Source organism: Pteropus medius, unplaced genomic scaffold, assembly GCF_902729225.1.
Source record: "Pteropus medius unplaced genomic scaffold, Ma_sr-lr_union100, whole genome shotgun sequence".
NCBI classification, from domain to species: domain Eukaryota; kingdom Metazoa; phylum Chordata; class Mammalia; order Chiroptera; family Pteropodidae; genus Pteropus; species Pteropus medius.
The window spans coordinates 30248056-30274657 of record NW_024354875.1 but is presented as its reverse complement, the minus strand read 5'-3'; the positions used below and the strand labels follow the sequence as shown (position 1 = coordinate 30274657).

The 26602-nt window shown below is 38.5% G+C and overlaps 1 protein-coding gene and 1 pseudogene across 1 annotated transcript in view; one reads left to right on the top strand and one right to left on the bottom strand.

Moving 5' to 3' along the window:
• Positions 1-26602, top strand: part of LRP2 (LDL receptor related protein 2) — a 180840-nt gene that overhangs the window by 145394 nt on the left and 8844 nt on the right. The window contains exons 57-71 of the mRNA XM_039855815.1: positions 406-534; positions 1518-1637; positions 2727-2843; positions 3570-3686; positions 4532-4669; positions 7545-7667; positions 10555-10683; positions 14525-14656; positions 15928-16059; positions 17731-17874; positions 19353-19518; positions 21148-21276; positions 22365-22585; positions 23411-23587; positions 24502-24621. Coding sequence (XP_039711749.1) covers positions 406-534; positions 1518-1637; positions 2727-2843; positions 3570-3686; positions 4532-4669; positions 7545-7667; positions 10555-10683; positions 14525-14656; positions 15928-16059; positions 17731-17874; positions 19353-19518; positions 21148-21276; positions 22365-22585; positions 23411-23587; positions 24502-24621 — 2094 coding nt within the window. The remainder of the gene's footprint in view (positions 1-405; positions 535-1517; positions 1638-2726; positions 2844-3569; positions 3687-4531; positions 4670-7544; positions 7668-10554; positions 10684-14524; positions 14657-15927; positions 16060-17730; positions 17875-19352; positions 19519-21147; positions 21277-22364; positions 22586-23410; positions 23588-24501; positions 24622-26602) is intronic.
• On the bottom strand, positions 6330-6449 carry LOC120597471 (uncharacterized; annotated as a pseudogene).

Below are 26602 nucleotides of genomic sequence, written 5' to 3'. Positions count from 1 at the left end.
TTTCTCATTTGGCCTCAGAGACACATTGTGTGGTAAAATTCCCATTTTACAGATGAGGAAACTGGGATTTACATTCAGTGGATGGTCATCTTTCTATTCAGTGGCAGAGCTGACACTTCAACTCTTTTTTTAAAATTTCAAACCCAGTCCTTTTTCCTCTCACAAAATTATACTGCAACACAAACCAGTGGTACTGAGCTAGTGAGAAAACTTAGGATCCTTTCTGCTCTTGGGGAACAGGCATCACACATAAAACAGACATATGTTGCCAGAGTCGACTTAATGGTAACATGGTGATCATTACTTGTCAGCACCACTTTTTAAATATGACAATGGAAGGTGTTTTTTGGTGCCGTTTCCCAGAACTGAAACTTCAGTTCTGACTGTTACTTTCTCTCTTTTCAGTGGGCCCTGCCTATCGCTGTGACAATCATACAGAATTCAACTGTAAAACAAACTACCGCTGTATCCCAAAGTGGGCTGTGTGCAATGGCGTTGATGACTGCAGGGACAACAGTGATGAGCAAGGCTGTGGTAGGGGCGCTGCAGGGGAGTGGGCGAGGGACAAGGAAATTTTAAATGTCCAGGCTATTATTAGGAGATGAGAGTGGATTTTCCATGTCATCTTTCCTTTGTTTATCTCTGAAAAAGGAACTGTCTATAGATTCTTCTAATAACATGTTACATTTTTGTAGCATTTTACAGGGTTATTGGGGGAGTTTAATTTATAGCATCTTAAATGAAATGTCATCCCAAAGGATGCTGTAATTGGAGAAGATATTTTTAAGACATTAGGAACTTGTAAAATTTCTCCCAAATGTAGAATTCTTATTTATACTTGATAAGTTTAAATTCTTTATCTACTCTTATAGATTGATTGAAATTGATGAGGTAGAGAAAGATTTGGTATCTACCACTAAAAAGAATATCTCAAAGTCAATATTTCTTACTTGGAGATTTTTATACTCTGAATGTCTCTCTGATTTTCCATATTATCTATTGGTCAGTTGTAGTCACTCTGGCAACATAGGAAGAACTTATAGACAAAAGGATAAATGAATGGAATTTATCAAGATTAGGCATATACTCTAACTTGAAATCAAAATGTCTATAAGTGTGTGTGTTAGGGTTAGTTGGAAGAGTGGTAAAGAAGGTAATGGGTTATTTTAATAATAACACTGAATCTAACCAACTAAAGAAAATGTAATGGAAATGTTCTATTTGCTGGTGGTATCTCTTAATATTCTTTTCCGGGCTTTTGTTGCAAATTACAAGCCAGATACCAATTTACTGTTTGAACATTTTCTACAAAAATAATAGATCTAGTTTTAAGTAGTAGTATAGGTTAAGTTTAGCCAGAGAGGAATATTGACAGTGAGTGTTGTTGACATTCCTCCCCCTGGGAATTTGAGAATATGGTAGCATAAGTCTCGGACTCACTCACTAGGAAACCATTGTTTTTTTGGCATTTTTTAACCATTGGCCTCTGAAGTCTTTGCAATGACTGTGCTTTGCAGAGGAAATGACGTGCAAACCTGTGGGGGTTTTCCGCTGTAATAATCACCAGTGTATCCCTCTTCGATGGAAATGTGATGGGCACGATGACTGTGGAGATCACTCAGATGAGGAAAACTGTGGTAAGTGTTCAGGGTTCTATCATCCTCATGTACCAGCAGAGCTGTGACATCTGCTTTTTGTCTATAATTCAACTATGCCATTTGCCCTCAAAGGGTAGAATGACAGCTACCTGATCTCTTACGTTCTGCTGACTGGTCCTTTTCTACTTTTTCTTTAACTGAGGACATAAGCATCTAATTCTGAGTTGTTTGTCATCAAACTTTGGGATGAGGCTGTTTACCCAAAAATGTCTTGTTCTGTTCTGTTGAATTTATTTATACCAACTTTTTTTTTCCCAAGAAGAATTTGAGGTGACTTACCATAAAGGGCAAATATAATAAGATAAATAGAATAGAAATAGAAAACTAGGACCAAGAGAAATATAGGAAGGAATCTAAAGATCTAAAGATCTTACACCAAAATGGCCTCAATGGCAGAGGAAAGAGAACTTGTATTTTGGATCATCAGCCTTCCTGGAATAGCTAACTATGTTGGGAGGTCTAACGGTTAAATAAAAGGTCAGGTTTTAGTTTCTCTCTCCCAGTGAAGGTGCTGATTATAAAAAATTGGACAAAGAGGATGAGGAAAGGAAGCTAAAGATGTGGATCACACCAAACTAGTCAGTCCTGAATAACTAGGTGTGTTTCGAAAACACCTTTACGAGGCTTTTCCCTGAACATATACCATTGACTCATGATATATGTCAATTTTGGGTCGACTTATATGAAATACATTCTAACTTTAGTTACCTTTTGGAAGTAAGAAGCAATCATTTTCTGATTACACTTGCAAATATCAATTGGCTGAAAACTCCTTACACAGAAGGGCAATCAGTTGGCATTTTATTATTTATAAGAAAGTTCATATTGAATCCTATAGGTTATCTAGTTTCCCAAAGTTGAAATTTATCTTAAGATTAAATAACTTCGTACAGATTTAAAATTGAGATGGAAGGTCTATTTTTGGAGGATGGACACTCTGCCCAAGCAGACAGCTGTGACTTTGAACACTGGAGGGCCTTGGTCGCTGAGGGCATTACACTTCCTCGTTAACCTGTCCTGTATGTGATTCCTGGTGCCCACTCATGGCCATGTGGTTTTCCTTTTTAGTCCCTCGGGAGTGCACAGAGAGTGAGTTTCGGTGTGATGATCAGAGCTGCATTCCCTCTCGGTGGATATGTGACTTCAACAACGACTGTGGGGACAACTCGGATGAACGAGACTGTGGTACTGCCAGAGCTCTTTGAGAAGCTTCCCATAGTGTCTTGTACTAAAGTCAGCATATTTGACAGAAGTAGGAACTTCAAATGAGTGTTTGTAAGGTTTTTAGAGTAAGATGACTTTTGTATAATGTATGTAGTATACAAACCTTAAGATTACACATTACCTTCTGCTCTGTAACTTACATCTAGATCAACTATAACAGGGGAAAATAGCAAGAGCTTTTTTTTTTTTTTTTTTTAAATCTCATTAAACATTTCCTAGGAGCAGACTTTAATCTATAAATTAAAGTAGACAAATAAAAATATTGGTCTTCTTATGCTTCCCCAGAGAGAAGCCCTTGGGGTTATGGTACTGTAACTGCCTGGTACAGAAGTAAAAGCATTAGAATAGGAATCATAAAGTGCAAGTAATTTTTATAGCTCTTTACTGAGCAAGAGTTGGGTCTGAGAAAAATTAGCAAACATGAAAAGTTGGGAATTCAGATTTCTGAGAAAAAGTTTAAAGGATAGAGATTATTTAACAGAGGAGAGATAGATACCTCATTTCCCTGTCTTGAAAGGAGAAGGTGTAAGTTTTGAGTGTTTATTCATTTGCTAACCACAAGTTGAGGGTTTGCTGTGCGCCATTGACAGAAGGTATGGATAGGAATGTGATGGAGTACCTACAACACTCCATGGAGCTGTCTGAGAATGCCACGGCATCCTGGGAATGACAGCCTTTTCTCTTCAGAAATGAGGACTTGCCATCCTGGATATTTTCAGTGTAAGAGTGGACACTGCGTGCCCGATGAATTGAAATGTGATGGAATCATCGACTGTTTGGATGCCTCTGATGAAGCTGTTTGTCGTAAGTTCCTAGACATTCATGGCACTATTTATCTGAATTGTATGGATATGCCAGTTTAGACCCTAACCTCTTCCATAAGCCACTACTTCTTAGATTAAAATGCCATAGGTATTTCCTATTCAGCATTCACTGATAATTATTAGTTCACCTGGGATCTGAGTCACCATACCCATATATTTCACAGTAGTCATTCAAGGGCATTTCATTAATAATATTTTAAATAGAGACTTTTAAGTATCTCTGCTACCAAAGTATTTATATATTATCAACTACTATAAAAATCATTAATTGGATAACATTGCACATAAAAGAATATCTGAGTAATGAATAAATGGGTATGAAGAACTTGGATTGGGTATTAGAACATACTGAATTTACAGCATTAACATTTTTCTAAATTGCATGATGACATATAAAAAGTTATCTAAAGTGTAATGTCACTATAATCATTCACATTTTAGTCTTTATGAATCACTGGGTTAAAAACTGTTGTGATGCTCCATGATAGATATTGTTGATAATGATGTTGCCACATCTTAAAATCTGCTTTCAAAGACTATTTAAATGGATCATGGGTAAAGCCAGTGCTGACACATAGCTAAAAAGTTGTACTTGCCTATAAAGAAAAAGTCCATGGAATGATTCATGTCATTGAAAATTGGGCTTGAACAACTGTCCTTAAGAAATAGTCCATCAGAATTTCAGGCAGTTTAAGGCCATGGTACTCTTGGTAAGTAAGGAAGAGCAGGCTGTAATGATAAGAGCTAAAGGAGAAATAGCAGGTTAGCTTTCCAAAACTAGTAGCTTCTTCTAATAGTTTGAATATGTGTCTTCCCCACCAACAGCTACTCGCTTTCCAAATGGTGCATACTGCCCAGCTACTAAGTTCGAATGTAAAAATCACGTTTGTGTCCAGTCATCTTGGATCTGTGATGGTGATAACGACTGTGGCGATGGTTCCGATGAAGAACTTCACCTGTGCTGTAAGAGGGAGAGAGATGGAGTGAACGGGAGAGGCGTTGTCTGGCAAAATATCCATGTTTCTTTCTTATGTGGAGCATGTAATCCTGGAGACAGTAGTACAAGTTTTAAGTACTGGATACATGATCTGTTTTACTGTGATTTCACTCAGTCTTCCTGCTTAGTTTTCTATTTGAAACATGAGGTTGGGCAAACACCCATGGCTTTAAACAAGTTTATGATCTTAGAACACAATTTCTTTAAAAGAAATCTGAACTGGAAACCTAACGTGCATAAAGAGAGGCAGGTCTGTTGTGGTTGAAGTCTGAGTAGGGATTGGGGTGTGTGTCCCTCCTGCTCCATCCTACTTTCCGTGCCCCTCAAAGCATCTCTTCTAAACCCTAGAGCTTCGTAGATCACCATTCGGAAATTTAAAGACTAGTTTATCTTTAAAGTCACTTTCCTTCACATCATAATTCAAGGCCACCTAATTCCCTTCTGCCGTATGATGCATATTTGTTTTTTCAACCAGTGAATCTCAATTTGGGTACACATCTTGTTTCCAAATCACATGCACTGGCCCCACCCCAGGTTTAGACTTAATGAACCAGGGCCTGAGCAAATGTATTTTTAAAAAGGTTCTTAGCTCTTGGAGGTGGCTCCATAGTGAAGTGGTTAGCACATCTGCTTTACACGCGGAAGGTCCTGGGTTCGCCAGGCTCCGGGTATGTGCTGCTAGAACTTGGGAAGAGACACCCCGCTTTCAGAGATCCAGTTCTTAAGGGGAGATGGCAACATCCATAGGTCAGGGGTGGAAGTAGGGAGGTGGGGGAATTAAAGGAAGGGGGTATTCTTTACCTCTTAATTTAGTCCCTTGGTTGAGAACTATTGATTTTAACACAATAAATGAAGATAGAGTTTGTTTTGATAATTTTGCTACCTACTTGGAGTCATTGGAGAGACTCTAGGGTTGTTCTCAAAGTGCCATTCCTGTACTAGGAGAGTCAGCATCAATTGGGAACATGTTACAAATGTAAATTCTTGGGCCCACCCCAGACCTACCCCCTCCAAATCTCTGGCAGTGCGGCTCACCGATGTCTGCATTTAACAAGCCCTCCAGATGATTCTGAAGCAAGCTAAAGGTTAAAAATTTTGTGTAAGAGAAAGCCCTCGACTTTCTGCACCCTCGAACATTCCTGCTGGGACTCTTGATTAGCTCCTAGTGTGACTCTGTTGCCGTTTGCTTCTTAAGTTCACGTCGCCTCTTCCATTTGGTTTCCTAGATTCATCACTATCCATTTTTAGCCCAAAGATTTAACTGTAGAAAATGACATATCAGAATATTTTTTTTCCTTCATAGAACTGTAATTAGCATACATTATATTTTCACAGTGGCATCCCAACATTTTTCTTGCCACTTCTTTTCTTGTTAAGAACTAACCATGTTTTGTTTTGTTTTTAACTTGGCGAATCGTGAAAAATATTTTAAGTGTATGTAACTTACACTTAAAAAGTCTTTAGGAAGTTGCCTCTTTCCATAAGATAAATGCTTGTAGCTAGCAGAATTAAACTTTAGAAAGGCAGAGACACAGCCACATTAAAAAATGACCAACACTGTTTTATAATGTTGCACTTGCCTTTTTTTTAAATTTAATTTTTATTTTTATTATTTATTATTGTTTATGCCTACAGCACCTGGTCTTTATAGGTGGTCTCCCACCCAAGTACTAACCAGGCCCAACCAACCCTGCTTAGCTTCTGAGATCAGACATCAGGCTTGTTCAGGGTGGCATGGCCGTAGACCGTGGACTGTGGCTCCACTGGGGTGTGAACCCAGGACCTTCTGCGTGTAAAGCAGACGTGCTAACCACTACACTATGGAACCACATCCAACACTTGCCTTTTTTAGCAAATAATTTTTCTATTAACCATACTTCCAAGAACCAGCTCTTGGATTTGATTTTTTTCCCCCAATCAACATCATTTTAAGTGTCTCCTCTTGCTCCCTGTGAGTGGCACAAAGGCAGAAGGAAATTAAACAGCCGAAGCCCTCCAGGTGAAAGAAGTACACACATGTGTGTTGAGTTCACTGAATTCCTGGTACATGCATGGAGGGCCATGCCCCTGTACCAAACAAGTAAGGGGCCTGGGTTCTACACTGGGGCTCCTCATAGGTGCACAAGCATCTGTTAGAGTTTTAACTCTGGGTAATAAAATGAGTCAGGGTTTGATTGTGAGATAGCAACTTTAAATATAATAGGTGAGAAAATTCAGGAAGGATAGTCGTCATGTTATAAAACTTTAATGACAAGACTTCATGCTCTGGAGGCTCAATGGCAACTACAGTCAAAGGGACAAACAAAGGCCTCCTGGCTTAGAATAAGAGCACATGTATGGTCCTGCTGGTCCTCCAGCCTCATGGCTACCATTGTCCTTACCTGGTGCTCCAGTTACAAAAGACCTTTTATTCAGGTCCAAAGTCCTGCCATGCTCCTTCCTGACTCAGAATCTTCCCACATGATGCCTCTTCTGACCCCCCTTCCCAAAATCTATATCAGGTACTCCCAGTATTAGTCCACTGCCCAGGGGTTGGGGCTGCACAGTAGGTGAGTGGCAGGCAAGCGGAGAAGTTTCATCTGTGTTTGCAGCCGCTCCCCAGAGCTAGCATCAGCACTTCAGCTCCACAGGCATTAGATTCTCATAGAAGCACTGGTCTCTGGTACCAAAAAAGTTGGGGACTGCTGTAGATACTCAAATGTGTATGTCCATTGGTGAATTGAATGAGCAAATGAATGGATGAATCAAGCAAGCCTGGTGCTGGCATAGGAATGTTTTTAAACATTAACACTTAAGTTCTACTCTTAACCTCTACTTTTGTTTTCCCATCTTTTGTTTTAGTGAGTGTTCCCTGCGAGTCACCACACCGTTTCCGGTGTGACAACAATCGCTGTATTTACAGTCACGAGATGTGCAACCATATGGACGACTGTGGAGATGGAAGTGATGAAAAGGAGGAAAACTGTAAGCAAAAGTCAAAAGGGAGAAGGAAAATCTAAGGACCCCAAATTGTCTGCAGTTTGCAAAATGTACACTTTGGGATTTCAGTTTGCCCCATAGAGGCTTCGGCTGCACCTATGACTGTAGATTTCTGCTGACATAAATGTTTGCTAGACCCTATAAACACATGCATGACTCCGATGCAACCCTTCTCCACATATTCCTATTTTGTTTGGGTGAGATGTTGGCAAGTCCCTTGATTTTTTTCAGTCTTTATTTAAACATTCAATTTTTCTTTCCTCATTTTCTCTTAAAAAAATGAGAACCAACACTAAATACTGGTTGAGTCACACTTCACAAAGTAATGGTTTGAAGATGAGGTTGGGTCACTCTTCAGCTTAGAGTTACTAATTGTTCATCCAGGGATGTGCACTTCTCAAGGCCCAGCTGTGAAGATCACGTTAAGTAAGGCAGCACTGGTGTTAGCTTATCTAATATCCTTCTTTAAAATGAAAATTTATCTTCCAGAAGAGAAAAATTATGGACTATTTTAAGATAGAAGCTGCAAACTGGCTGCATTTAATGTGTTAGATATCAAAAAGCCTTTGCTTTTCCATTCTGAGACTGTTTTAAAATCTATCCATTGACGGGGAGAGTTGATGAATCTGGGCAATTTTATTTACCTAGTAAAAAGTCTGTGAGGAAAATTATTTTCCCTGACTCCAATTACTTTTTTTCCTGAAAGGATATTATCTAGGAAAATTTAGATAAATATTTAATTTTTCTATTTTCCATCCTTTGTTTCAATGTGGTCTTAAAATGCTCATTGCCACACCCCATCCCAGAAGGGACTATGTGTCAGGGAGGACGTTGACACTAATGCAGTTTGTACCCCCTTGTTTGGGGCAGAGATGAACTTGTGGCTATAATATTGTTACTATGTTTATTTAAGGCATAGCACAAAAGGATGAAAAATCAGAAATAAAACATTAAAAAAATTTTCGAGTAGGTTTCCCCTTCCCCTCTTCTCTTTCCATTTCCTTTGCTACTAATGCCATTTTAAAGTAGAGCGAGCTTTAAATGTTCAATGGCTTAAACAGCAGAAGTTTATTTTTCACTCATGTAAAATTTGATGAAGATCAGGCAGCCTTCCTCTGTCCCATAATTATACCATCTCGTTGCTGGGCAGAGAAGAGAGAAATGGAGGAGGCACACAGGTTCTTAATTTCCTAGGAAGTGACAGATGTCACTCATACTTTCCTTCGGTTGGAGCTAGTCGCATGCAAAGGAGACAAGGAAATGCAGGGAAGCGCATGGGTATTTGGTGAACACCAGTCATTCCTACCATAATTTACCTTCATGTTGCTAGAAATTCCTTTATGCTTTTCTTCTCATGCACAAAGCACCCTTAACCCCTCCCCAGGGACGTAACTCATAGTTCTATCCAGTAACTGAAATCCCGGATCTCTGGGTAATGGGCAGTAGTCACTATCAATTCCAGATGTGATTCCTTTTGGTCTGGAGACCCATAAACTAACAGACTAGTTTTATTTGTGCCACCCACCCCCTGACCTCCAATAGATAGTGCTAGAACAGAGAAGCATAATAGAAATAAACATTCCCATTGGGAAAGAGAATTAGAGACTCATTGCAATCACGAGTCTTAACAATTCTGAAATGACATTGGGCTAAGAGGACACGTTGGCCCAGGACAGCGCTATTTATGTCTGTTGCCTTAGTGGAATTATTAACAGTGCCCTTTACATTCTCGAAAGCATACTGGCTTGGAGAGTAAGTTATTTGGTTACCTCATGCAGGCATTGTGAAGGCCCCTGCTATGGGAGTGAAAGAGATTTATAGTTAAGGTCAAGACTCTGCTCTGGAAAAAACACCTGTGTCCATCGTTCCTCACTGACTCTGCCTCCCCTTTGGGAGTGTTTCCTTGTCTATTTCCCTCTTCAAATGAAGAGGGAACAGAAGAATATGCTCTCTTTAGGGCTCTTACCGCTTTCTCAGCTTGCTCTCTGCTTGTAGAAGTTTGGGGGCCCGAGAGGTTTTTTAAAAGTTTCAATCACAGTGTTTTGGTTTATTTGGTCATATATTTCTCTCAGAAACTGAGCAGGCTTTGGCTCTATTTGTTTCCAGTTGGTTCTAACAGTCAATAACCTCACTCAGTGTTCCTTTTGAGACATAGTTCTTGAATCTGCTTCATTTTTTTGCTTTGTTTCCCTCAGGCACCTTTGTCTCAACTGTTTGTCACTTATATTCAGGCCGTCTAGAAAAATAGATGAACAGTCATTTTATCCAACTAAGAGGTTTTATTTGGCTTTTGTGCCTCAAGACTCTTACCATTTGGGATCTAAATGCAGTCGGCTTTTCCTACACTGCAAATTTCTGGACTTGGTCTCCATCTTTTCTGCCTCCAGTATCAGTTTCCTGTTTGCTTCCTGACTGTGAAACCAATACCAGATATTTTAGTTACTTGTTATGAAAGCATCCTACGTCTGTATTATTCCGGGCATTAATACCAGCTGCTGCAACCCACAAATTCCAAACTCTCAGTGGTTTGATATAACAATGACTTATTTCTCACTCATGTAAAGGGTAGTGCAGGTTATGCAGCACTCCTCCGTCTTGTAGAAAGGCTACCTGAAGCACATGGCTTCCAAGGTTACCAAAGTGGGGGTGGGTGGGGGCAGGCACATGAACTTCAGCCTAGAAGTGACACGTCTACTTCATAGTCCATTGGCTAGAACTAGTCACATGGTCCCAACATAACTGCTAGGGAGCAATAATTGGAAATGTCTGGAAGGATGGGCTTATTTGTGAGCAATAACTGTCTCTGCCAGTGAAGAAACCATCTTGTTTCGCAGAAGAAAAGTCTTGACTTTAACTTGTTCTTAAATTACAGGTGTAGGTCCCACCCCTAGACCTTGTAGTGAAGATGAATTTAAATGTAGCAACAAGCATTGCATTTCACAGCACCTTGCTTGTGATGATATCGACGACTGTGGTGACCAGTCTGATGAAACGGGTTGCAGTAAGTACTTATTTTTATACTTCATTGTGGTAACTCAGGTTTACCTAATTAAAGCCTGTAATAACATAACAGTAGATGATAACCCCATATTTCTCTTTACTTTGTACTTTGAACTACAGTCCAGCCTATAGCTGCCTGTAATTGAGCACTTACTCTATACCAGACATTGTGTTAAACAGGGCATGGGTTATCTCATTTCATCCTTGTAACAATCCTGAGTTAGGTTTCTCTCTCTCTCTCTCTCTCGCCCCTTTCTCCCCTCCCCGCTCCTTACGAATGAGAAAACCAGCTTAGTGGTTAAAGAAATTGGCCATGTCTTTCTGCCCTTAAGAGGTTAAGTCAAGATGTGAACTCTGATCTACCTAACTGCAGAGCACATCCTCTTCCCAGTTCACTAGGTGCCTCCTAGCTATGTATTTTGTTTATTAGTGTGCATATATATATTTTTAATCTTAAGCCAAATGCAGTATCTTTGGCACTTAGGGAAAAAGCTTCTAAGGGTAGCTGGTAAAGATGGAAATATCACAAGGGATCTTGGAAGAAACATTTATTTTTAATTTTAAAGTGGAGGGAGGAGTTTGTGTGGGGAAAAGGATGATGAACACAACCAATGTTGCGATGGAAATGTTGGAATATCAGGTTAATAGTTTGCACCTTCGTAGTCCTTTATAGCTCTTATGAAATGCTTTTACACACAGTTTCTAATTTGTCACTTAAGTTAACCCCATTGGGTCACTGCTATGATGTCTATCTATATAATAAAGCTCAGAGACCTTAAATAACTTGCTTGAAGTCACATAGTGTGGCAGAGGCAGAATTTGAATAGTCCTGTGTCTCCAGACTAGGAGAACTGGCCTCTAGTTCCTCTGCCACTAGCTGTGCCCCTTTGGGCACATGTTGACTTTTCCAGGCCTCCGTTTCTTCATAGGAAAAAGGAGGAAGTTTTTTAAATTCTAGGAGTCTGTAATTTAGTCACCTTAGTTCCATGTGTTTTCAACTTCTTGGGCTTTAATCACTATTTTCTGAGCCATCCCACAGGTTTCTTGGCAACTTTTCTACTGTGTGAGTTACAAAGGGGGATGAAAAACACTTTTTCAGTGGGGTTTGGAGTTTTTGACATAATAAAGTATTTGATTTAGTATTTTTAAAAAGCATGAACATGACAAGATTTGCAAACTGGATGGTAGATTTGGGTTTGATGTCCAAAGACTGATATGTGAACTGTTCCAGGAGTTTGGAGTATTTCCAGGTTGAATGTGCCAATGAAAAGGCTTAAAATTAACTATAGTACTTTTTACTCAAATGACATTTAATTGAAAGCAAGGTTTACTTAAAGGAAATAAGTAACACATACATTAATTTAGGAATAAAAGCAGCATTTCTGTTTAGATATTAAGTAGATTCATGATATGGAATTCAGTCTTACTATGATGCACTAGTAATTTGACTAAGAAAGATTCTTATTTAAAATACCAATTATTGGGTGCTGCTCATCTACTTGCCTTTCTTTTCTCTTTCTCTTCTTCTGCCTCCTTTTATTTCATCTCTATTTTTTTTCTTTTTTAAATAGGATCACTGAGGTATTCAGGACATATGTTTGATCTAAAAAAAAATAAAATAATTTTGCATTAGTAAAGGAAAGACATTGACATTTTTTCTAGCACCACTAAGATATAAAAAAAGTTAACCTTAGGTTGTAAATGTTATTTATGTGATTACGAAGGTAGAATGACTTGCCATTTCTCTGTTAGTTCTTATTCCTTTTTCATAAAATGGAAAATGGAGTATATTTTAAAAATAAATTGTCGTCTGTCTGGATTTGGGGAAATCTGTTATTATACGGATTAAAATGGTGACTATTGTGAAGTGAAAGAAGTTACAAGAAGGTCCTCGAATCTGAGGAAAACTCTCATAATGTTATGCGGTTTCTGTTCTTGTTAAGGACTCTGGTTTCACATGAATATAGCTCACTCACGGGAGCAGTTGGTCCAGAAATGCTTACCACCTGGATCCCCTAATCACATTATAGATTTTAGAGTTGGGAGGAGATTAGAGTCTAATTATGCACATGAGTCTCAGAGAGGTTATGTGACAGGCTCAAGCCTATCCAAGTTAATAATAGTAGATCATATTTACTTAGCAATGTAGAGAAGACATTGCTATCCACCTTACAGAAATTTAAAAAGATAATAAGGTAATACCATGAGAAACTTTATGCCAACCAATTAGACAATTTACATGAAATGGATGAATTCTTAGAAAGACAGAAAACAGTGAAACTGATTCTGGAAGAACTAGAAAATCTGAATAGATTTATTTAGCAATGTGTAGTTGTTAAGAGCTCAGACTAGACATTTATTATAAGGCTTTCATGTGTATAGCTTTGAAGTATGAACTCTAAGGGCAGCATTCCATTGCATGACATGGAGCTTTATTTTGTGGGTTTTTTTTTTTTTAAAGCTCAATACTTTTAGTTTATTCAAACCACATATACTTATAGTCACTGTACCCTAAGGGACCCTGAGAAGTTGTTAAGTTCACCTCATTGCCTACTGTAGAAGACAAGTAGGTGTAAATCTATTTGAATTTGAAAGAATTGAGTCAGGAGATACCACAAAGTCTCTTTCACTAAAATATTCAGAACCTCTGATCAACAGACATTTCATTTGAGAAGTAGATGAAGCTTGACTGCTTTATGGTGATAACTGCCCTTCCCACCACACCCGGCCCCCATTTTCACAGCTACATTTATCTTTTGTAAGCTTCCCGGTAGGATCTGGAGGTAGAGGAAGACTCAGCACTATAAAAGAAGCAAACCGATGGGAATGACAAGAATGAAAGCAGATAGCTTGGGCAGAAATTGGCAGAGACGAGAACTGGGGGCAGTGATGAGCAATGTAGTGTCTGACTGGAGCCTGAACTATTAAAAGTCTATCCTGGAGGATCCAGACCATAGAACAGAACAGATGACAAGGGTCATTCCTATGAGCCCTACAAATATAAACTATTGCTTGAATTTTCTTTTATTATGAAAGTTACACAATCTAGATAATATATTAACAATCAAAAGAAAAAAATCTCTTGAATCCCATCATTAAAAGAGAACAAAGTTTGGTGTACTTTCATTGTCTTTTTTTTGTACGTATATGTGCGAAATTTAATTTTTAGTATTTAAAAAAATTTAAAGAAATGTTTTATATTAATAGTGTTACAATCTTTATCTCTATTTTTATTATAGATATTTCCCATGTCAAAGCATCATTTGAAATTGTGAATTTTAATGATCGCATAGCAATTCATTATGTAGATAATCATAACTCATTGATTCTAAGATGCATACTTATTTTCACACTTAATATCTCTGAAACCAGGATGCATCTTACAATTGATAACATGCCATAGTATAAGTCCCAGATCTTTTTTATTTTAGTGTTATATAAAATAATGGTACATCAGTGGTGTCTTAGATTTGATAAAATACAGCACACCATACTTTATTCCCTATTGTTGAATATACATTCAAGTTGTTTTCAAAATTTTCTCATTACAAATAATATTATAATCCTTAAACATAAATCATATTGAACAATTTTATTCCTTCTTGAGGGAAAATTTATTAATGTGGAGTAACTGGGTAAAAACATGAATATTTTGAAGTCTTCGATATATGCATATTGCAAAATTTCTTTCCATGTATATCAATTTATGGTTCTAATAGCAGTTGTATGACTTATGACTAATATGCATTTTATTCACCCTGGCCAAAACTTACTTAGCATGTGTAGCTGTGACTGATCTGGTTTATATCTTCCACTTGTAATATTGGAATTTTATTTTTCAGATAAAGGAAAAGAAAGATCTTGTGCTGAAAATCTGTGTGAACAAAATTGTACCCAATTAAATGAAGGAGGATTTATCTGCTCCTGTAGACCTGGGTTCAAAGCCAATATTTTAGACAGAAACTCCTGTGACGGTAGAGTATATTTCCTCCAATTCTTATTAGGAGAAACATGTACTCTTTATGTTCTCCAGTCATCCCCTTTTGTTAAATCACTATTTATTTCCTTTTATAGGCTAAACTCATGCTTCTAGCTTATTGAAATATTCAGGTGCACCACTAATTTTATCATTAGAGAGTAATGATCAGTTCTGAATGAGATTGTAAGCTGCACATTTGTGATATATATAACCAATGATGACAAATGTCAAGATCTATTTTCCTCATTTAATTCTTGGGCTGTGAAAAAAAAGCAAAACAAACCCAAACTCAGGGAATGCCAATTGCTTTTTTCCATGCTATCTTACTAGTGCCTAGCAGAACACTAGGCAGATAGCTCATCTTCAAGAATATCTGTGAAATTATCAGATAAAGGAGGAACCGGATCTAATTAGGTGAACTCTTCCATTATTGACATCTCTACCTCCTCATTGTTCCTATAATACTAATAATTCAATTACATCAATATTATCAAACCTCAAAACCTATCATACTTGAAGAGCTATTAGCTACAGTGCAGATAGGTCATCTGCAAAAATATCCGATGTGATTTATGAAGGCCTCAGTGATGATGGCTGTTTAATGTATCACTGTGTGGGATTTCAATTTTGTTTTAAACAAATACAAGTCTTACTTTCTTCTTAAGTCAAACAACATATTTATTATGCACCTACTTATGTCAGACATAAATGTGTTCTACAATAGTCAGAAGGTAGCATATCAAGATGATAAGTGATGAGTATGATTTTAAGCCTTTTATTATTTGAATGTACTGTTCTAACTCATGATGTGCCATAATCAAATGATTGGAACAGTTCTTTTGGAAGCTGAAGCTTAAGAACTCTATTAAAAAATAAAACCAATGATTCCCATTCCTGAAGCTAGTTAGCAGAAGGGAAAGTAGTACCAAACAACAATAAAATAACATCTGCTTTCCCAAAGGGAAAATTTTGTACTGCTATTGCACAGTCAAACTGCTTCAGTTTAAACGTTATCTTCCTTGCTTACCAGCTTTGGGACTTAAGGTTTCATAATAGTTTACACCTCATAAAGTCTTTCTGGAACATTAAATGAGGGGAAACAGTATCTGAAACTTAGTAACTGTTCTATAAATGTTGGTGCCTGCTTGTTTTCATCTGCAGTCTTCTCAGTCTTTGTCGCTAGCCAATGTGGATTTAAACAAAAGCAGTGTTTCTAAAGAATGGATGGGAGCATCTGTTGCATATTTGGTTTTCCTTTGCCTACAGATATCGACGAGTGTGAGCAATTTGGGACTTGTCCCCAGCACTGCCAAAATTCCAAAGGAAGTTATGAGTGTTATTGTGCCGAAGGCTTCAGGTCCTTGAGTATCACCTATGGAAAACGGTGTGAAGCTGATGGTACGTACGATGGGTTCATGTTGGAATTAATTGACTCTCGGATAAATGCTTATGAGTATGAAATACCAGAAAATAAACTTTACTCTCAGAGTCTTATTTTTAATTTCTCAGTTACTTCTCTTTTAAAACCGATCCAGTCTCTTCTCCTCTCCTCCCTTGCCAGATTAAAACAATAACTACAATCTCCCAGCAAATATGTAGGGATTCAAACAGGAGTCAGGTGTTACTTATTATTCTGAACAGCTTCTTATCCACCTTGATAAAAACTTCAGAAGGTAGACAAGATGTCACCCTCCAGAAGATTTAAACAACAAAAGCTTGTTTATAGGATGGTCATCAACAGAAGGAAATTTATGAAGCTCTATAGCTCCCACTCCACTGACATCAAGATTTGAGCTCTATCATCCAAGATGGACCACAAAAAATAGTCACATTCAATTGGGGCACAGACAGAAAAAATGTGCCAGGAAGTCTACCACATTTATAATTTCAATCATTAGTTCTACATTTTAGGTTAATGCCAGTATCTGAGAATCAGGCCTGATTGAAACAGTAACGAGTACTAGATAGGAATGAAAAAAAAGAGAAAGACTGCAATTCAGAAGTATTATAGTCCAAATTTCCAGAGGTCTGATTCGAATCAGCATATCCCAGTTATGGAGTATAGGTCTTTATGATCTTAAAGATTTAAATTCGAAGTTTGTAGTAGAGTTTATGGAACGTGATAAGAAAATAGCATTTAACTTTGCAGATTAAGGGTAAAATGACTGTTTAATTTCTTCATACAAATTGGGATTTTATGATGTGTACATTTGACTCACATACTTAAATATTTTACTCTCCAAACATTATGACACTGAATGAAAGTATGATAAAGGCATTTGAACAGTTGGTCTGGTAATTAAGCAGCGAATTAAAAAGAGTTTACATCTTTTAACTAAGTAGATGACTGAAATAAATTAGAATGTTTATGTAAAACATAATGTCGAAATAGGAAATTTATAAGATGAACTTTTGAAAATTAAGTTAAATTCGATTAACACTAGGTAAGTAAATTTTAAAAAAATTAGACAATGCATCTCAGGATGAGTCACCATTAAAAATAGCTGCTTTAAGTAAAAAAAAATTTTTTAAATCAAGAACGAGCTTTTGTCATTAGCTAGAAGCTAAATAGAATCATGAGCTGATTACCTGTTAAAAGAATTATAAAATTTGTCAGTAAAAAGTGAAGAATGAGGACTTCCTGGTAAATTTCAATAAAACTATAATTATTTCTTCAGTGAGACTGTCACAATCATGTCTGTTTTATTGTTAGTGAATTAAAAAAAATATCCATGGAAAGTAGGATGCTTTCTAGGGGTCTCAATCTTGCCTTGCTCTAAACTGTTGCCCTCTGAGGACAAAGAATAAAGAACTGATAATGTCCCTAACAGAAATGTTAGCTTTCTAGCTGAAATGAAGATAAGAATGTCTACAGTCCTGGGTTTTGCAACTCAGTTGGATAGTCAGTTCTATCGATTAGCAGAGATAGATTCCTATAAAAACTCATGGTTTTTTATAGGGAGAGGATACTTGCTACTTTATGTAAAATAGAAAATATTTTTTACATACTTTATATGAAAAAAGTTGAGTTAGAATTCAAACAGAAAAAGCAGCCCTTCTTATTTACAGGTAACCCTCCTCTGTTGCTACTTCCTGAAAATGTGCGAATTCGAAAATATAATCTCTCATCTGAGAAGTATGCAGATTATCTTGAAGAACAGGAACATATTCAGGCTGTTGATTATGATTGGGATCCTGAGGACATATCTCTCAGTGAGTATGAAATTTGGCATCTTTCATCAATATTAATTGAATTAGTTAATTAATTAAATGAATTAAGTGTTGAGCTTTGGGGAATTAATTTTTTTGAGTGAATTTTATTGTGTGAGTGGACAAGGAAGCTCCTCCTATCCAGCGTGCTCCAGACATCATAGCATGGCTGTGGGTCCCAGCCAACCTTTCCCAACTTTTCACCAAATCTTTTCTCATCTCTGGGGATTACCCTTTCAGGACCGCTTCATGTCCCTTTGTTTAATATCTCCTTGTCTTTGCTCATGCAGATCTTGTCCTTCCCCGTCGTTGTATGCTTGGAAAATTTCTACTCAAATTTAAGTCCCAGTTCAGATGTCATTTTCCCTGTGACGTCTTCTATAATTCATCTTGGTACAGTTCCATGAATGCTCTCCCATGAGCCTATAGTATTTTATAGATGCTTTTACTAAAACATGTGTTACTCTGAGTTATAGCTACTTGTCCACATATTTTTCTTCCTATCACTTCATCATGTGCTCTTCAGAACCAGAGATTGAATTTAATTCATGTCTACCTGCCTAGCACCTGACCCGACATTTAATACAGTGTATCTGGTGGGTACTCAAAAAATTTAATCTGATGAATGAAAAAATGAATAATGCTTGTTGTTGCATCTCTTATGGCTCTATATGATGTGTGGGAGATGGTCATGGAGCAGGAGTCCGAAAACTAGTCTTCTATGCCTGTCTCTCTCATCTAATACCTTTATGATCTTAAATAATTGTAACAATTGTCTGAATCTCCATTTTTTATCTGTTAAATAAGAGCAGTAATCTTGTTCTGCCTGCTACCTCTGAGAGTTGTTCTGAACATCAAATGAGATCATAGAAGTGAAAACGCTTTGCAAACTATTAATAACTATGCATTGTAAAATTTATTATTGTGTTTTCACACTTAGTTATGCAGTCAGCTTTTTAAGAATAGTATATGCCTAGGAAAGTATATGCCTTAAAAGTCACAGTCTTCCTATGCATTTAAAAATGTCTGCTGTCCACTATCCTTTAGTCTGTATGTAAAATAGGACTTAACCTACATGACTCCTTTATTGTCACTGTTATTGAGTATGATGTCAAACTCTCAACAGCCTGCCCGTGGTTTAATCTGTACATTCTATTTTGGAAATTAGAACTTGATCCTATTAATAAGATCTTGGATGAAGAGTAAATAGGCTCTCGGATGAAGTATATTTTAATGAATTACCTTCAAATAGAGAAGACTAAGTATGTATCAGTGTTATCAATTAAAGCATTTGTAGCTAATAGCTCTTCATGAATGATAAGTTTTGAGGTTAGATCATATTGATATAATTCAATTATTATTTATAAGAACAATGAGGTGGTAGAGATGTAAATAATTGATCAGTTCACCTACTTAGACCCAGTTCCTCCTTTACCTGATGTTCTTAATATACAACCGACATTTGTGTCTTGCCTCTGCAGGTGTCCTATATTACACTGTGCTAGGGCATGGTTCTAATTTTGGTGCTATCAAACGTGCCTACATCCCCAACTTCGAATCTGGCAGCAATAATCATGTGCAGGTAATGAACCTGGGCCTGAAATACATAATGCAGCCAGATGGACTAGCAGTGGACTGGGTTGGAAGGTAAGTTTAGCACACATTCCATTTTTGCCTATTCTGTTTTCTTGGTCAGGGCTCATTCCTGCTGGCCTTGGCACATGAGTTAAACTGGACCCAGATATGAGTATGCTCAGTCGCTGGTACAGCTGGGTGATGCCTGGGCTTCCTCTGGCCCCAGCAACCACCTCTGCTTACTTACCCCAGTGTGTCCTATAAACATTATCATTTCCTATATTCTGTCTGTGTCATGAAAAACTTTGAGAAAGCACAAAGGTTAAGATTCTATATTTAAATTTAGGAGAGCATTTTTGTCAACAGAGTTCTGGGTTCCAAAATTAACCTTTCAGCACAGTTCATTATGTGAAGAAATGGGACAGCCTCACAATTCTCTCAGCAAAGCAATTGAGATGAGACCTTTTTCTCTGTGGTAATTATTTCAGGAGGAACAATCTACACTTTGTGTTTTTAGCAGGCTATGTGGTCGAACAGACTGGAAATTCGACTCTCTTGTAATCTTTGGGTTTTTTATTAATAGAGGTGTCGGCTCTGTTCTGTTCTTTTAGATTTTCTAGAACCCACATGTTTTGGATGACCCCTAAGTAAGAATCTTAAGTAGGTTTATCATCAGGTAGATAGATGCATGTGATGCAAACTGATGTGGAGAAGTCAGTAAGCTCCTTCTTCATTGAAGAGTCTTGCCCTGGAGTGACTTCTATGGAGAAGTGATAACGTTAGAATTAGAACGTAAGCATGCATAGACTTCCCTTTGTCCTTGAAAATGAACTGATAATAGAAAAATGTGTTAGAGGGAAGGCTTAGGGGATTGCTAACCTCTGGGAAAATGGAGTTATTTACGATATTTATTAATTTTCACCTTTAAACAAACTTGTCTGGTGTTCTTAGAACACCTGAACATATCTGAAGAAGTTCATTTGGTCCCCACTGTGCCTGCAGGCTAAAGGGAAAGACTCATCAGCATTTTCTGTTAGGAAACAAGGTCTCAGAGAGTCAGGAACTTGAAACTCTAGACTTTTAACACTTCCTTCTGAAAACCAAGCAGGCAAGGCAGATCTTATTTGAAGTTTTACCTCTTTCTCAGCCTGAATGAATGAATGAATGAATGAAGAAACAGATGGAACTCTTTCTGCGTGTGAGAAACTGAGACCTTCGGTCTTAGGGATGGGAGCAGGGCAGGATGGCCTGGCTGACTTTGTTATGTAGAAAGGCTATTTCTACTCATCCTTGGGACTGTTGCCACATTCTTATTGATTCCAGTGGGGCTCTTGGCTGAGGAGGAAGCCCACTCACAGCCGGTCAGAAATAAAGGGCCAACCTGACAGTACTTAAGGCCTGGAAGTTCCTGTCTCATAGTAATATGGATGTGAGGTTCACTGCCATCGTTGACCCTGACTGATTCAGCCACTTTGGCTGATTGGGCAGGAGTCCCCTCCTGACCTCCTTGTTCTACTTGTAACCTTCCAAAGATATCCCCTTGGCTGAAGAGAGAGGGAAACTGTGCTTGCATCATTAGTTTCTGAATAGCTGTCTTGCCAGCCACAGTGTCCAAACTAAATTCTCTCACCTTCGAACCTTCTCCCCATAAGCGACCAGTCTATACTTTTCAGATGTTAAACTTTGTCCCTCTAAATTCAGGCATATATACTGGTCAGATGCCAGGAGTCAACGGATTGAGGTGGCTGAACTTGATGGAAGGTACAGGAAGTGGCTGATTTCTACCCAACTGGATCAACCAGCTGCAGTGGTTGTGAATCCCAAACTAGGGTAAGTATTTAAAGGAGTTTAATATTCTAGGTATTTTCTGCTGGATTCTCAAAAATTTACATGTCTTTAATTATTTTTTCCTAATTGTACGGATATTGTTCTTGGACTTTTTTTGAATGGCGCCTGTGACTATTTTCAGGAATTATAGTATGCCCTAGAGATCATTTAGTACCAACCAGCCTTCAGACTGATGCTGTGTGAGGGGAGGGCCCCTCGCCACATTTTTTCCAGAGCCTGGTTTATCTGAAGTTCACACATTCCTCAGAAGAATTTAAGGATTGGTCTATACCTGATGATTGGTTTGTTTAGACTAGAGAATGCAAAGTGGTGGCTGGTGGGCTAAATATGGCCCATAGGTATATTTGATTTAAACTAACAGAGCTTTAAGGTTTTTTTTAAACTTATTTGCTAACATTTAAAAAAATTTTTTTTTATATCTGTGTTTTGGGGCTTGAAAAAATCAGAAGAACTGATAACACTAGGTAGGCATGCCTTCTTTGATGCCTGGAACTTTTAGATAGGACCTCGTTCTCTTCATGCAACATATGAAAACTGCCTGCTCTACTCATTTTTCTTGCCCGCCTGGTCCTTTCCAGGTATTTGAAGTGGCGCAATCCCTGGTCTACGCAATTCTTCTATAATCAAGTCTTAATTGGATACAAAACAATACATTTGAAAAGTTAAAATATAAGCTCCATGAGGGCAGGAATCTTTATTTTGTTCTCTGATATACCTCAAACACAGAATAGTGCCTCTCACACAGTGGGCATTCAATAAATATTTTTTTTTGAAGAAGAAACAGCTTTCGTAATTACATATTGTATGTATTTGAAAGGGTCTGAGTGTGTATCCTGGGGTAGGGTTGGGCAGTTTCTATTGAGGAAGCCCAGTTTCAGGAAGTACAGACCACAGATGTACTGGCTCCCCCTTTTCTCTCCATGTCTTTAAAGTAAAGTATAAAAATAGTGTCCCTTAGCACCCGGGCCTCTGTGAAAAACTGTTGATTTCCCTGTTGAAAGTCTATGCTCTGCTTCAGGGGAGAAGCCTCATTAGATGAAATGCTACAATGAGGAAACCTTCTGTTACAGGCTTATGTACTGGACTGACTGGGGCAAAGAACCTAAAATCGAGGCTGCCTGGATGGATGGGCAGCAGCGGAACGTCCTGGTTCACGAGGACCTTGGTTGGCCAACCGGCCTTTCTATCGATTATTTGAACAATGACCGGATCTACTGGAGCGACTTCAAGGAGAAAACTATTGAAACCATAAAATATGATGGGACTGATAGGAGAATTGTTGCCCGTGCAGGTTAGAAATGAGTTAGAAGCCAATACAGTAAAAAAAACAGTCAATCTATTTCCAGTTTCGTTGCCCATTTTCTCAAAAAGGAACCTTCATTTTAGGAAATGGTTTATAGAGTTTCTGAGATACCACCCACCCCCCACCCCTCACCCCACCCCACCCCGCCACCCTCCCCCCCAACCCCAGTTCCCAGCTGTTGATTTAAATGCAAACGAATCATTAGCAATGATTAAGTCTGTTGTTCTTTTTACATAATTTTTAAAAAATGCTCTCAGCAGCAGATATTGAAACAAATGAGTTTCCTTTAGGTTGCTTTGATAAACGTGGCACTCATGTGTACCATGGTAATCCATGTGTAACCACTTCTAGAGGCATTCATTTTTTGATGTGCTACATTGTTTATTATGCACAACCGGAAACATCTAGAAAGAGAGAAACATTTTGTTTTCTTATTCAGACTGCAGAACTGCAACAATCCAGCACATATCAGGTTTTCCTAACACAATGTCTTATGTTCAAAGAAAAAAAAAAATCTCTGCCATACAAATTATTTTCCAAAAATAAAAGCAGCGATTTGAAAGTGAGCAAGTGCCCTATGATTTGTGCTAGCCTATAGGCATTAATCTAGTTTAATTTCAGTTATCATGAACTTCCAGCACAGCACACTTTTGTAGTCCCATGTATAGGAGGCTGCCTTAATATTCCTGGAATTTCAAGGCACTGAATTAGGGATGAATTCAAGCAAAACGACATCCGACATAGAAGTGGGGTTAGGGTATTTTCTTTTTCAGTAACCTTGTTTTGTTTTGTTTTTCCCCTGTGGGTAAGCAGCAGTGAACCCTTATAGTTTGGACATCTTTGAAGGTCAGTTATACTGGGTATCTAAGGATAAAGGAGAAGTATGGACACAAGACAAATTTGGACATGACGAGAAAGAGAAAATGCTGACAGTGAGTCCTTGGCTCACTCAAGTTCGAGTCTTTCATCAACATAGATATAATCAGTCAGGTAATCACCAACCTTGGAATACTAAGGATGTTCTTTAGTATTTTAAATTAATGGCTATATTGTTGGAAAATGATAGTGGATTATAATAGGCTGACCTCTTGGTGCATGAAAGGAATGTGTGTGTGTGTGTGTGTGTGTATTATTTTGACCAAAGAAAGAGAAAATTGGAGGTCAAATGAAATTATGTACACCACCAGCAGATATGAAGTATACATATTTCAGATCTCATCGTTTGGAGTTATGGTTATGTACTTCCAGGCCACAGAATCCAGCAGGCATCAGGCCCCTGCAAAATGTGAATTAGATTAACAGGGCACAGAATGGGCTTCACTGGTCTTACCTACTCTTGCAACTGTTAAGGCCAGGGCAGACAAGTTATCCTGAGCTGTATGAGCCTTATTCTAAAATTGTTAGTCAGATGCATTCCCTTGTCCTACAGATAAGGAAACTGAAGCCCAGAAGAAAGTTCTCCTTGGAAGGTGAGGGTGGAAATCATATCCAATATATAATTTGGATGGGCCACACATAGGACCTGTCCAAATTTGGGTGATGACAAATCTTGATATAATAATGGGGTCTCACTGGTCTTTTGAACGATCTCAAATTACTTAGCACTGATTAGTTTTTGAGGCTGTGCAATGACCACACACCTACCTTCCAAATCTGCCAGGGCATTAGAAGAGATAAGTGATGTCAGTAGGCAATGTGAGTGGTGCAGAAGGGAAATGGAGGGCACAGGGAGGGGCTGTGCCACTTTGGTGAGGTGACAAGTAGCACGTGGCCTAGAGGTGTTGGGATGCTGCCTGGGCTCTAATGTCACCTGGCAGGGCCACAACTCAGTCGATGGGCATGTCCTTGGTTGGGGTGTTCATTTCCTCCACAGAACCTAACCACTGTTCTCTTCTGCTTTTTAGTGCCCAACCGCTGCAAAAAGGTCTGCAGCCATCTCTGCCTCTTGAGGCCTGGAGGATACAGCTGTGCCTGTCCCCAAGGCTCCACCTTTGTAGAGGGGAGCATCACCGAGTGTAATGCAGGTAGGGACACTGCCTGGGCAGCCACGGGGTCCTGGGAGAGCTGCTCTGCCTTCTTCAGTAGGTGCCCTACCCACGCTTCATCTTCTACAGGAGCCTAAAGAATGCTATGTACTGGCTTCTTTGCAGTATAGAGTGGGGAAGGCTAGAAGGAGGGATGAGAGATGGAGGAAATATGAACAGAGCCGAGTGGGACTTAAAGGGACTTGTGTTCCAATGATTTCTGAGAATTATTTGCTAAGATCTGCAGAGATATAGATCCAGTGACCCTAAATGTACTGTTGTATTGTTTTGGAAAGACGTTTTGAAAAGTGAATTTTTTATAAGGCCTCTTCCTCCTTTCTCCTCCCTGTACTGGATGACTGTCACCTATGCAGCATTAACTGGATTCCTCAAGGTTCCTGAGGTGGGGAGCCTTACACAGTACAGAGAGGAGGGCTAGAGGGGGGGTTCATGTTTTCCTCACATGCTCATTTCCAAGTTTTGACAAGTGCAAAAGGGCCTCATTTTAAAATGTACATTATGTTGTTGGAAGATGGAGGCTAGAATGAGGAAACGGTTTAATTCTTATCTCAAATGCTATGGATGATCTATGCTTGGCAAGACCTTTCTTCATTGCCTCTTAAATCAAGGAGCTAATATGCCATGGGGAATAACTAGTGTCCCTAACTAGTATTCAATGCTTGTTAAGCACTTAAAAAAAAATCATCCTGCAGTTCATGAGCAGCCCAGTTTATGGCTCACGTCCCCCAGTTTTAGCCAATTGGGAAATGAAGAGGTATAACCACCTTCAACCACCAGGGGGAGCAAGCGGATAAAGAAGGCACCACCTTTTGACTTCCCAGTCAGGCTGAAAAGTTGGCAGGTTTAGAGAATGAACTCGGAATGAAAACTGCTTCCCTTTGCTTGCCTTCCGCTATCCCCACTTTCATCCCAGGGCTACTGGGAAAATATTGGCAAGATTACATTATTTTGCAATATTTTGAACAAAATGACAACTTAAATTTCTTTTGAGATTTGTTCTATGCTGTAGATAGATCGTTCTGACATGTATTGCAGTTTCGCATTGAAGGAGATATGTCGTCCAGGTTCTCATCTACTACTTTCCTCATTTACATTTTTTGCCAAGCAGATGATATTAAGATTCTTGTTTAAAAGAACTTTAACTAAAATAAGCACGTTAGTGATGGTCGTCATTCCATACAGAGTCTTGATTTGGTATATTAATTAATCAATTAATTTGATAAGTATCTATGAAGTGCCCACCATGTACTAGAGACTGTTCCAAGTGCCAGAGATAACAGAAGTGAACAAAACAGAAATCCCCTGCTCTTGTTGAGCTTATAGTCTGATAAATAGAGACCCCGATAAATATATAATGTTAGGTGATAAAAGTAAAAGGGAGAAAACTTAAGCAGAGTAAAAGGGATGAGGATGAGTAGGAGTGGGGTTGTCCTTTCAGACAGAGAGCGCCAGGAAGGCTTCTAATTGAGGGGATGCTCCAGAAGGGTGTTCAAACCTTTTAAATAAACACCCAGGTGATAAATACTTATTGAGCATCTTCTAGGTATAAGACATGGAAACCCTAATGACCCATAAGGCACATCCAGGAAGTATGTGGGGGCTGAGCTGGAGCAGGGACTCAGAGCAAGAGTGGTTTTGGAGGATTTAAAAAAACAAGATGATCTCTCACCAGCTGTCTATCAAGCATCTACATATCTGTATCTATGTGTCTGTCTATTGATCAATGGCTCTCTGATGCTTTGGAGCCTTTAGTTGAAGTTTGGAGATATGCTTAAATTGAACTTGATTTTAACTGGGGTCACAGAGGAGAATTCTGAATACGCTAAAGAAGAAGGTGAATGTTCTAAGAGGTTCCTTTACTGCAAGTTTCTTTTAACGATTAATGTATGTTCTGGAGCCTCGCATCACTCCACTGTTTCGGGGGTAGGGAGAAATGCTAGAAACTGCCCCTTTCTTTCCA